The 13128-nt window shown below is 35.7% G+C and overlaps 1 protein-coding gene across 2 annotated transcripts in view; it reads right to left on the bottom strand.

Moving 5' to 3' along the window:
• Nucleotides 1-13128, bottom strand: part of Snapc3 (small nuclear RNA activating complex polypeptide 3) — a 30917-nt gene that overhangs the window by 15477 nt on the left and 2312 nt on the right. For both annotated transcript variants that reach the window (XM_027950578.2, XM_027950577.2), the window contains exons 3-4: nucleotides 3858-3942; nucleotides 399-503 (exon numbers count right to left, since the gene is read on the bottom strand). In XM_027950578.2, the coding sequence (XP_027806379.2) occupies nucleotides 399-503; nucleotides 3858-3942 (190 nt within the window). The remainder of the gene's footprint in view (nucleotides 1-398; nucleotides 504-3857; nucleotides 3943-13128) is intronic.

The raw sequence follows: 13128 nt of genomic DNA, 5'->3' as shown, positions 1-13128 counted from the left end.
AAAAAAAAAACACTGTGGATTTATATATACTTTCAGTTGCTTCTAGTAAAGAGATCAGGTATGCATTCCAATCCTATAATTATAATCAAGAGATTGTTTGAAATTTGACCTTATTTCTATTATTCCTCATTAAAACAACAACAACAAAAAGCCAAGAATATGGATTGTCAGCTCTAAAAATAATATGCCCGAGAGACAGCATATGCTTATGTTTATTTTGAAGCCTAAGGAATATGACTCTGAATAATTAAACCCTTTGTGAAAAGTTACCTGTAGAGAGGCTGGGGGTATATAGTTCAGTGGCAGAGCACATGCCTATTGTGTGCAAAGCCTTGGGTTCAGTAAGCACAATAATCCAAAAACAATTTCCATGAAATTCAAAAGGTTTTACTACTGACCTTATGAAATATAACAGGATACAAGATATTCACAGACAGGATAAGCTCTCCTTCCTCAATCATGTCGGCTGAATTTTCAGGTTTTTTCCCCATAGCATGTGACTCCTGAAGAAAAAAAAATGGAGACCTTGAAGTCAGATACTATAACTCAGATAAGAGGTAGTATGGTACAATGTTTAGTAGCAAAGGCTTGAGTCAAACAGCTCAAAGTTTTAATCTCATCTATGAAAAAACAGAAAATATTTATTTTGTAGAACTGTTGCTGGCAATGTGACATAAATCACCCAAGAAGGGCTAGGGATGTAGATCATTGGTAAAGACCCTGGGTTTGATCCTCAGATCTCACACACACACACACACACACACACACACACACAGAGAGGCAGGATTGAACTGGAATCCCTAAGGTAGCCACTAGAAAATACCTAAAATATATACAGAAAAGCAGAGAATCAAAATGGCACACCACAAAAATTCTATACATAACATGAAAGTACATAAGACATACAAATAGTTAACTGGCAGAAGTAAAGTGTTCCTTATTAGTAATTAATTCAAGTACAATGGATTAAACTTTCCTATTAGAGAGGCACACTGGTAAAATGGATTTAAAAGCCTTGATGGGGGTGGAGTGGTGCACGCCTATAATCGCAACAGCTCAAGGCTGAGGCAGGAGGATTGAAAGTTCAAAGCATCAGCCTCAGCAATTTGGAAAGACCTTGTCTCTAAATGAAAAATAAAAAGAGCTGGGGATGCGGCTCAGTGGTTAAGTGCCCCTACGTTCGATCTCTGGTACAAAAAAGAAAAACCTTGCTTCTCTCTCTGTTGTCTTAAAGACACTCACTTTAGAAACAGATCAGAAAGTTCAAAAAAAGTATATCCCATGTAAATAATAAACAGAAGACAGTTGTTGCTGGAGATATATATATATATATATATCATATACACACACACATATTTTTTGGTCAGACAAAACAAATTTCAAGCCAAAAAGATTATAAGAGACAAAGAAGAGCATTATATATTAATAAAGGTACCATCCAGCTAAGCACAATGGTACACCTATAATCCCAGTGACTTAGGTGGCTGAAGCAAGAGGACCACAAGCTTGAGACTAGCCTAAGCAACTAAGTAAGACTGTGTCTCTGGGGAAAAAAAAAAAAAAAAATTGAAGAAACAGTTCTACAATAATGGTTAGAAATTTCAATACTTCACTTAGAATTACAAGACAGAAGATTAATAAAGAAGTAGAAGAACTGAACACTTTAAACAATTTGACCTAATAAGACATATACAGAACTCTTCATTCAACAATAGCAGAGATTAAAAAGGAAATAATACAGAGTGGAGATAAATGAAACAGAAAATAGAAAAATGATATAGAAAAAAATCAACAAAAATAAGCTGATTTCTTTGAAAAAACATCAAAACTCTTACTGACTGATTAAAAAGAAAGAAAGAAGCCTCAAACTATCAAAATCATTACTATTGATTTCACAGAAAAAGGCTTTTTTTTCCCCTTTGGCAGTACTGGGACTGAACCCAGAGTACCCTACCACTGAGTTGCCCCTCAGTCCTTTTAATTTTTATTTTATGACAAGGTGTCACCAAATTCCTTGAGATTCTCTTGCCTTAGCCTCTTGAGTGTCTGGTATTATTGATGTGCACCACCATGCCTCGCAGAAAAAGAAGGATATAAAAGAAAAGTTTCAACTCTCGGGTTTGGCGCTGGGGCTCAGTGGTAGAGCGCTTGCCTGGCATGTGTGAGGCACTGGGTTTGATCCTCAGCACCACATATAAATAAATAAACAAAATAAAGGCATGCTGTCCATCTACAACTACAAAAGGAAAGTCCAGGACCAGAAAACATGACTATGTGAATTCTACAAAATATTTAAGGAAGAATTAATAACAAATGTTTCTCAGGCTCTGCAGAAGAAATCTGAAAAGAACTGAACTCCTCCTAACTCATTCTATGGGCCCAGAATTACCCTGACACCACAACCAAAGATCCCACAAAAAAAGAAAACTACAGGCCGACATTCCTTATGAATATGAATGCAAAAATCCTCAACAGAATACTAGACACAATTCAGCAGTATATTTAAAGGATTATACACTACAATCAAGTGGGATTTGTTCTTAGGATGTAAGATAACATAGCAAATCACTCAATATAACACACCACACTCACAGAGTAACAAGGAAAAAAACATATCACCTCAACTGATGTACAAAAAGTCTTTTACAAAACATGACATTGCCTTGTTTTTAGTTTGGTCTTTTTCTCTCAAATGCTGTATCAGCTAGGAATCAACACAATACAAAAGGTCATATACATCATATTCAATGGTGAAAGACAAAACCTTCCTCCTAACATCAGCAACAAGACAAATGTGCACTCTTCCTACTTGTACACAACACAGTACTGGAAGCTTTAGCCAGAGGAATGGGGAAAGCAGTGAGAAAGATAGGAAGAAAGATGACCAAACTGGAAAAGAAAAAATAGTTATATCTCTGTTTGCAGATGACAGATGACACAGTCTTGTACAAAACCCTGAAGAATACACACACACACACACACACACACACACACACACAAAACCAATCAAAACACAGCTAATAAACAAATTCATCAAAGAAGCTGGATACAAAATCAACACCCCTTTAAGACATTATACTAAATAAGCCATATAGAAAAGGACAAATATTATATGACTCCACTTATCTGAGGTACCTAGAATAGGCAAATTCATAGAAATTTAAAGGAGAAGAGTGGTCACCTGGGGCTATGAGAGGGAGACTTGTGAGTTATTGCTTAATGGGTATAAGAATTACGTCTGGGATGATGAAAAAGTTCTGAAAACAATGGCGATGACTACATACTTTTATGAAATGTACTTAATGTTATTTTATTGAACACTTAAAAGTGGTTAAAACAATAATTTTTATGTTATGTTAAATTCTACCATAATTTAAAAAAATAAAGAGGGAGAAACAATTCCTGCCCTTCTGCACTATCAAGTGGCCAGCACAGAGTCTGGCACATGGCAGGTGCTGAGCTCAGTGTGTCTAGTAGCTTCTAATTCCTCAATATTCATCTTCTTAAATTTTTCTTAGGGTTTTATACATGACATAATGAATTAAGAATGTGGTTAAAGTAAAAATCAGAAACAGAACAAAAAGGGTAGGAACAGGATGGTAAAAAGGACACAAATATAGCATTCGTGAGAATAAGACCAAACCAAAAGCAGAGATAAAGGGAGCCATCTGAGTCAAGTATGTGCTTAACTGAGTTCTTTTGAGTCCTTTTCTCTAACGAGTTCTTAGTCTCAATGGAGTGTGTTTTGCAACTAAGCACATCTAATACAAAGCTACCATATAGTCATTACTAATAGCATCCAATGAGTGAGTTGAGTGTTTCTTGGGAAACACTGGTAAAAAAGATGAGAGTCTTACCATCTCATAAGCAAATATTTCTTGTCTGCAAACACGATCTATCGTTATGGTTTCTTCCCGATGTTCCAGGAACCTCTTTCTAACCCTGTTGTAGATACACAAAAAAATCAAAGTTTAACATTCTTTTCTGGGACTTCAAAAAAATAAAAATCTTTTTAAGCTTCTTATTGTAGACTAGTTTAAGACAAAGAAAAGTTGCAAAAACAGTACAAAGAGTTCCTTTATATCTCTTGCCCAGCTTCCCCTAAGTTAACATCCTATATGATTAGACAAGGATCAAGAATAGGACAATGACATTAATGTAACATTATTAACTACAGACCTTTTCCAACCTTCACACAATTTAATTCAATGCCTCTCCATTGCCCATTCCAGATTCCTACTCAGGATCCCACAGGCATCACTTATTTTTCCTTCCTCCCCTTGAGTCTGTCCTGAGACAGGAAGGAAATATACATATGTATGCTAACTCATGCCTGCACAAGGAACTGTATTTCTATAATATATTTAAAATCAAGAGCTGGGTGTGGTAGTGTACACCTGTAATTCCAGCTATTCTGAAAGCTGAGGTAGGAGAATCACAAGTTCAAGGTCAGCCAGGGCAACTTAGCAAGTTCCCATCTCAAAATTAAAAAAATAAGCCAGGTGTGTGGCACATACTTATAATCCCAGCAACTAAGGAGGCTGAGGCACAAGAATCACAAGTTCAAGGCCAGCTTCAGCAACTTAACGAAACTGTCTCAGAATAAAAAACTGAAAAGAGCTAGGGAGACAGTTCAGTGATAAAAGTGACCCTGGGTTCAAACCCCAGTACCAAAAAATAAATAAAAATTTAAAGGATCAAGAATGTAACTCAACAGTAGAGCACTCCAGGGCCTAATCGCCAGTTTGGGGTATAAATGAGGGAGTTCAAACTAAAACCACAGGATTCATTGTAGCCTTCTTTGTTTTTAACTTCTTTTTCCTCAAGAGAGAAAACCCAGCTCTCACGATTGGCAATCTACTTATTAGTGTAATTCTAGTAAAAATAAATCCCATGAATCCTATAAGAAATACTAACTCATGAACAGTTCTTTTTGTCCTCGGTCTTACATCAGTACGGAGATTTCCTTATGTAGTAGACTTAAGTTAATTCCTTCTTTCCCCTCCTCTTCAGTGTTGGTACATTATTCATTTGGAATAGAGTTAGGTTCGTTTGTTAGACTTTTTTATTCTATTTTGGGGCCCCCCTTGTACATCCTGGTTGGTTTTGTCTGATTACTTTTGGGGTATGCGAGATGTAAAACTACTATGGCACCAAAGAGTCAGAGGTGTCAAGCCTTCTTTGTCCTTAGTAACCTGATCCCATTTTCTTTCTTCTTTTTGCCCCTTTCCCACCTGCCTCCTACAGGAAATCAATCTCTATACTTCTGGTTTATCCTTTCCATTTCTTTTGTTCAAATACCTGTGTTTTAAAATTTTAGCTTCTTCTATATCATTCTGAGTTTAATTAGGAGGAAAAAACCAAACAGTAATTTGAACAGAGAAAGCTTAATCTAAGAATTATTAAGTTTAACCAAAGACTGGAATAAAGAGGGATTTGCAAGGAAGCAAAGGGAATTGTAGACAAAAGGAACACCCTACTCCTAGCACTGGGTAAGAAGGCCCAAGAAGTCCTTTTCTCCTCTAAGGACTAAGATCCAGAACTAGTGCAGGAGACCTGGCTATGACTCAACGAATGGCAAAAAAAAAAAAAAAAAGTTGCCGCAGTGCTATATCAGTGGAACTTGCTGGAAATCCACCTTTAATGGTGCCAAAAAAAAAACTGTTTAAGGAAGTGGGTGGCAGGGAAAAACTGCAGTGCACTGCAGGGGCTGGGCACTGGGGAAGCTATGTGCACTGTGGGATCATGCTGAGCCAGCACATCAGATCCCTCAAGTGCCCCAAGGTCTCTTCATTGCCCTTTTTCACTGGAACAGCTGAACAATGCGTGCCAGTTCCCAAAGGAAAAATATTAAAGGGTCATGGTCTATTTTTACAGAACAGGCAATAAAAATGTAAATTTACAGATGAGAACCAGTGAATTATACCCCGCACATCATTTTGCATGAAGGGTGGCATCTGCTTTGGGTTTTGCTTTCTTCACTTACTATAAATCCTCTCTGGAAATCATTCTCTGGGTTCATCCTTCTCCATCATTTATTATAGCTGCAAAATATTCCACTGTGTGGATCTCCCAGTGTGTTCGATACTCTTTTATGTATGTGGAGATATGTTATTTCAAATATTTCGCAACTGCAAACAATACAATAACCTTATACACATTTACTTCCTTATTGCTGGAGGGATATCTTCAGTATAGATTGCTATAGGTGGGACTGCTGAATCAAAAAGGGAAGTGCACATAGGTTGGATCGATTTGCATTCTCATCAGCAATGTTTGAAAACACCTGTTTCCCACAGCCTTATCAAAATAATGCATATTTTAAAATTTACGGTCACTGATAGGCTAGTAAAGGCAACTCAATGCAGTTTTAATTTTCACTTCTCTAATGAGTATGGTAGATAGAAAATTTAAAAATGTTTGTCAATTTTATTTTTAAACTTGTTGTGCAGGAAATCAAACCCAGGACCTTGCACATGCCAAGCAAGTGCTCTACCACTAAGCTACATTCTCAGACCCTACTTTTATCTGTGTGTGTGTATGAATTATTAGTTTTTCCCACATATTAGGAATATTACCTTTTTTTGGGTGTGTTTATGGTGCTGGGGATTGAACCCAGGGCCTTGTGCATGCGAGGCAAGCACTCTCCCAACTGAGCTATAACCCCAGCCCACGAATATTAGCTTTTTATGGTGCATATTATAAATATCTTTTTCTAAGCTTGACAGCTGTTTTGGACTTCATGAATTTTTGTTTTTTGCCATGAAAAGATTTTTAATATTAGGTAGTCAATTTTATCAATTAAAAAAAGTTCCTCAGGAGCTGGGGTTGTAGCTCAGTGGTAGAACAAACACTTGCCTAGCATGTATGAGGTACTCGGTTTGATTCTCAGCACCACATATAAATAAATAAATAAAATAAAGGTCCATCAACAATTAAAAAAATTTTTTTAAACAGATAAAATAAACATTTAAAAAAATTCCTCTGAATTTCAATCAGTTTTATTCCACTAAGGTTTGTATGTTTCGGACTCTACATATATTTTGATCTCTAATCTGTTTGGAGTATGTTCTTGGGAAGAGTGTCATACTTAACTTTCTTATGTATTTTACTAACTCGGGACTTTATTCTGCTTTGTTGAACTATTTGTCTATTCATGAGCCAATTCCCATTGCTGTAATTAAAAAAGTCTTAAGTATATTTTATTATCTAATAAAACCACTACTCTTTATAATTTCCCTTCTATCCCAAATTTTCTTAGGTCTTCTTCCATGTTTTCCATATGAACTTTATTATCAACTTGTCTAACTCCAAAAAATAATTTTTATTATTAACAATACTTTTATTGGGATTACATTAAGTTTATAAATTTTAACTCAGAGAAAGAAATGACTCATTGTGTTTAGTCTTCCTATCCAAGAACAGGGAGTATCTTTCATTTATTCAAGTGTTCTGAGTCTTTCGGCAATGTCTTAAAATTTTCCTCACATAATTTTTATATACTTCTTGTTAAATATATTTGTAAGTATTTGACTTTTTGCAATTGCAAATGACATTTTCTCTACTATTATGTTCTCTAACTGCATTTTTTCCAATATATGAAGGCTATTTTGTCCTTTTCTTTTTTATCTTTTTTTGCAATACTAGGGATTGAACCCAGGCCCTTACACACACTGAGCAAATGCTCTATCACTCAACTACATCCCCTTTATTTATTGAGACAGGATCTCACTAAGTTGCCCAGGCTGGCCTTCAGCTTATGATTCTCCTGCCTTAGCCTCCCAAGGAGCTGGAATATCAGAAATGAAACACTGTACCTAGCAAGGCTATTGATTTATTTTATTATTTTTTTTTTTTTTTAAATTTTTAATATTTATTTATTTTTTTAGTTCTTGGCGGACACAACATCTTTGTTTGTATGTGGTGCTGAGGATCGAACCCGGGCTGCACGCATGACAGGCAAGCGCGCTACCGCTTGAGCCACATTCCCAGCCCCCGGCTATTGATTTATATATACCAATTTTGTATTCTTCTCTTTCACTAAATTTCTTAATTTAGTTTTAGCATTAATTTCTTTGGGATTTTCCAGGTACACTTGTATCATGTACAGATGGAGTTTTTACTTCTTTTTTTAAAAAAAAAATATTTATTTTTTAGAAATAATTGGACATAATACCTCAATTTTGTTTATTTATTTTTTTATGTGGTGCTGAGGATCAAACCCCAGGGCTTGCACGTGCTAGACAAGCGCTCAACCACTGAGCCACAATCCTAGCCCCTGGTTTTTACTTCTTTACCTAATTGATTTTTTACTTCTTTACCTAATCTCTAATTGATTTTTCCAGTAAACTGCAATGGCTAATACCTGCAGGAAAATGTTGCAAAGTAGTGGCAATAGTGGGCATGCTTGCCTTGTTACAGATCTTAGTTGAAATTCCCAGATTATTTCTCTATTGAATAAGACACATGGTTTACAACTAAGTTACATGTATTTCACCATGTCAGAACAGCATCCTTCCGATTTCTTTCCTTGAATGTTTTATAAGGAATAGTGTTAAATGTTTTTAAGCCTCTCAGCATCTCTGGAAACAAGTGATTTGCTCTTTAGACTTCATATTAAACCAAACTTCCATTCCTGAAATAAATCCCACTTGGAAATGGCATAGAGTCTTCTTAATATAGTATTGGATTACCTGATATTTTGTGTTGAATAACACTGGTATCAAGTTTTCTTTCACTATACTGTCCCCATCTAGTTTAAGCATCAGTGCCATGTCTGCTTCATAAAAATAATTAAGCTTTTCTTGAGCTGGGTGCAGTGGTACACACCTGTTATCTCAACTATTAGGGAAGCTGAGGCAAGATCCCAAATTCAAGGTAGGCTTAGACAACTTAGCAAGACCTTGCATCAAAAAATAGCCAAATAAATAGACAGGCTGGAAATATAGTTAAAAGGTAGAGTACTTGCCTAGCATGCATATAACCCTGGGTTCAACCCTTAATACCATCAAAAAGATAAAAATGTCTTTCTTCAAGGCTTTGGAGCATTTGGACTGGTCTCTGATATACTTTTGTTCAACTCTTTTATTTTTAGCCTCTTTGAGTCAGGATTTTTCCCTATCCCCTCAGAATTATTTAAAACCCATCTAATGCCTACACATTAATCTCTTTTCTTTCTTTTAGTTGCAATATTATACTTTAACACACAAACACTGTACATTGGTCTTTCACACTTATCCTCACCTTATTAGTCATTTTGCTGAAAATTTTTCAATCATCAATTGGTTGGATGAGGCTTATCCTTCTGTCTTTCCTCAGAAATGCTGCAGGAATTATTCATGTTCTTGCATGTTGAAAAACTTTTTCCATATCTTCAATACTTTATATACCTCAACTGAATATAAAGTCCTTAGTTCAATGGCTGGGGGCGTAGTTCAGTGGCAGAGTACTCAGCTAGCATATGCAAGGCCCTGGGATTAAATCCCTAGCATCACAAACCAAACAAAAATAAATAAAATTCTGAAAATAAATAAATTCCTAAAAAATAATGCTACATTGTCTTCTTGCTTTTTATGTTAGCTCCAAAACATCTTCTGCTTTTTGTAAGTTTGCCTTTGTAGGTTATCTTCTGCTTTGCCTAGAAGGCTTGCTGATTTTATATTTATCTCTGATAAATATGGCAGTTTTACTAAGCTATATTTCCAAGTTGATAATTCTGGGTTAATTTTCCCACATACGCAGTGAGCCTTTCACTTTAAATTTTAGCTTTTGTTTCCCTTATGGAAATTTTTCTTAGATTCTATTTTTAAACATTAATTCTGTTCCACTGCTTTATTTTCCTTTTCCAGGGACTCTGATAATACATCATCAACACTTTCTCTCATTATACTTTTTTTCTTTATATAATTTTCAATTCTCTTGGTTGTTTTCAAGCCTTCCTTCATAGACTCTCATTAAATTTTCATCTGAGTATCTCTCTAGGGTATCTCCTAATTTATTCACTTATAATTCTACCTTTTTCTTTTATTTCTTTCTTACACATCCCTTTTTCATTTCTCCTTTTCACCATCATTTTCACTTAGTTTATTTTTTCTTCCATTTAGTTTTTAAATTTCTAATTCAAGGTGTTTCTATACTCTCAAATGCTTGAGTATATTCAATTGTGTTGAGTATAGACCTAAGCTTGCTTCTGTTTCCTGGTTATTTTCTGGGAAAAGGAAATAGTTTCCCAAGTTGATCTGAATAAACAGTTGTTTCCTGATTTTCTGCAGTAAATTATCTTTGGATTTTATTTCCTCTTGTTTGTTTTAGCGCTACTTTGGAGTTGTGGTGGTAGTTTACAAGATTCCTAATTTAACAGTATTCTTTTCTGTCAAAGTTCAGATATATAAGAATTTAGTTTTTAAAAATTGTTCATGATTGTTTTGGTTATGGAATAAGAATTGTAAAGCCTCTAATTTTGTGGTTCTCTTTTTCTTGCAGGACTCTAAAATGTCTCCTTTTCACCTTTTACTGGTCCAGTATATATTCTAGTATATACTGGATCAGTAAATGGTGCTTTTTTTGGCTACAGAAGTAAGGGGGATGGACAAAATAATATAACAGAAATTACTATTGTTTAAAAGTAAGGGAGTTTGCTGGGTGCAGTGATGCATGCCTTTAATTCCAGCAGCTCAGAAGTCTTGAGGCAGTAGGATCACAAGTTCAAGGCCAGCCTCAACAACTTAAGTGAGATGCCATCTCAAAACACAAAATAAAAAACAGGCCGGGGGTACAGTTCAGGGGTAAAGCCCCTCTGGGTTCAATCTCCAGTACCAAAAAAAAGTAAGGGTGCTGAAACTTTTGGGAAACAGCTAAATTTTAATAGCACAATGTACAGTAGTAATAATTCTCATTCTTTGATTCCTAAGAATTAAGATCTTCTGTTTTAAGTGGTCAAAAAATTTCAAAAGTATTGGAGATAGTTATTTAACTTGTTATGGATTAAGGAGGGTAGCATGCATCAAAGAATAAAATCTTTAGTAACTACATTTTTTTCCCTTACATGCATAAATTGAGTCAAGTAGTTCTTTCATCAGATGCAGGGAAGAAAAGGCACCAGAAATTCACTTACTTTAAGGTTTTTTTTTTTACATTAAGTTTTTAGTAGGGTCGGGAGGGAAGATTTACAGAAGGAGGAATAGACAAAAAATTAGGCTTTTGCAATAAGTCTAATGTTTTACAGGATTATTAAGATAAACATTAGCCGGGCTTGATGGCTCATGCCTGTAATCCCAGCAGCTCAGGAGGCTGAGATAGGAGGATCTCAAGTTCAAAGCCAGCCTTAGCAAAAGCAAGGCACTAAACAACTCATTGTCTAAATAAAAAATACAAAATAAGGCTGGGAATGTGGTTCAGTGGTCGAGTGTTCCTGAATTCAATCCCCAGAACCAAATTTAAAAAAAATAATAATATTAGCTAACTTTAAAACACAACAGTTTTGCAGTATGTCAAAACAATCCCAGCTAAGTACTCCACTGACAACTTTTACATTAGATGATATATATAATTTGACCCACATATCCTAAGATTGCAGGGACTGGAAGACAATGAAGGAGACCCATGTGTCCTAGCAGTAGAAAGCAGTTAGAGGAATCAATGCGTTAAGTAGTCTTAACACTGCTATTTAACATGGCTTAATAAAATACTTTTAAGTCAATTAATGTGTTAATAATAGTAAAAACATAATACTGCTTTGCTTATGATTATCGCCAACCATTTTTCTTCAGTCTATCTCTAAAAATCATTTTCACAGTCATATGAAAGCTTCATTTATTCCACTGATTCTACAAATTATTGACTCCCTATTATGTGCCACAGATCTAGGACAAGAGCAATAAGTGTGACAGATATAGTTTATGGAATTAGGGACTGAACCCAGGGCCTCAAGAAGGTTAAGCAAACACTATTCCACTGATCTATATCCCTGGACCTGCTTATGGAACTTTTAGGTACAGCTAAGACAAAAAATTTTAAAAGTATAGATGAGTACTACAATAGAGAGGCATGGGGTGCTACACAAACATACAAGCAATCTAAGTATTTAGCTAAGGCTTGAAGGATGAGTTGAAGTCAGCAAGATCAGGAGGGTAAGGAAGAGTAATTGTTCTACGCAAATTCCTGGAGGGAGAGAGCACATTCCAAGGAATAGAAACACAGCACTGTATAGATGGAACACCACAGAGATAAAGATGAAAAGATCAGCAAAATCCATTCCACAGAGGCCTTTGTGAGCCACTTAAGGATTCAGAACTTTAGCCTAAGGGCATCAGAAATTTTTAAACCAGAGAATAACACAATCAGATGTACATTTTAGACAAATCCAACAATAGTTACAGAACAACTGGAGCAAGGCAATACAGCAGACTTAGGACAATACATGGATGAAGGAATCTGCATTTTCATGTGAGTCCCCAAGACTTTAGACATGTTAGAATTCAAGGCAATATAGACACACCAATTTCCTAAGGGAGGAAAGGGTTGTGGTGCTCTGCAAAGGAATCATATGGCCTTAAAGATGCAGTAGGTTTCAGATGGGAAAGAGGTCATGTGCATCTTGAGCCATGTGAAAGAGTAAGTGGTTGAAAATAAATCTGGCTGGACATGGTGGCTCATGTCTGCAATTCTAGTGGCTTGGGAGGATGAGGAAGGAGGATTACAAGTCAAAGCTAGCTTTAGCAACTTAGTGAGACACTGTCTCAAAATAAAAAATTTAAAAAAAAAATCTGGGAAGATGGATTTGGGCTATCTGTGAAAAGCTTCAATGTCTAGATAAAAAAGTTTAAAATTTTTCACACAAAAGATGTGTGTCACTGGCAATTCCTAAACAAACAGCATACTCAAGTGAATTGTGAATAAATCAGAAGGGAAAATGATGGGACTTAGGATGACAGAAGCCTTTCATAGTACTCCAAACATTACTAATACAAACACTAGTATTGGGTTTCAACGAAACAGATTTGACAAAAGAAACCAAGGCAGAGTTGAAATGACTGCCTAAATATTTGAGGAGACAGCAGAATGAGGTAGGATAAAGGATGACAAAACATAGCTGAGGCGGTATAAGATCAGTGGACCATAAACTAGCAG

This window comes from Marmota flaviventris, chromosome 13, assembly GCF_047511675.1.
Source record: "Marmota flaviventris isolate mMarFla1 chromosome 13, mMarFla1.hap1, whole genome shotgun sequence".
In the NCBI taxonomy this organism is placed as follows: Eukaryota; Metazoa; Chordata; class Mammalia; order Rodentia; family Sciuridae; genus Marmota; species Marmota flaviventris.
The sequence above is the reverse complement of the archived record's forward strand: the minus strand, read 5'-3'. Positions and strand labels throughout refer to the sequence as shown.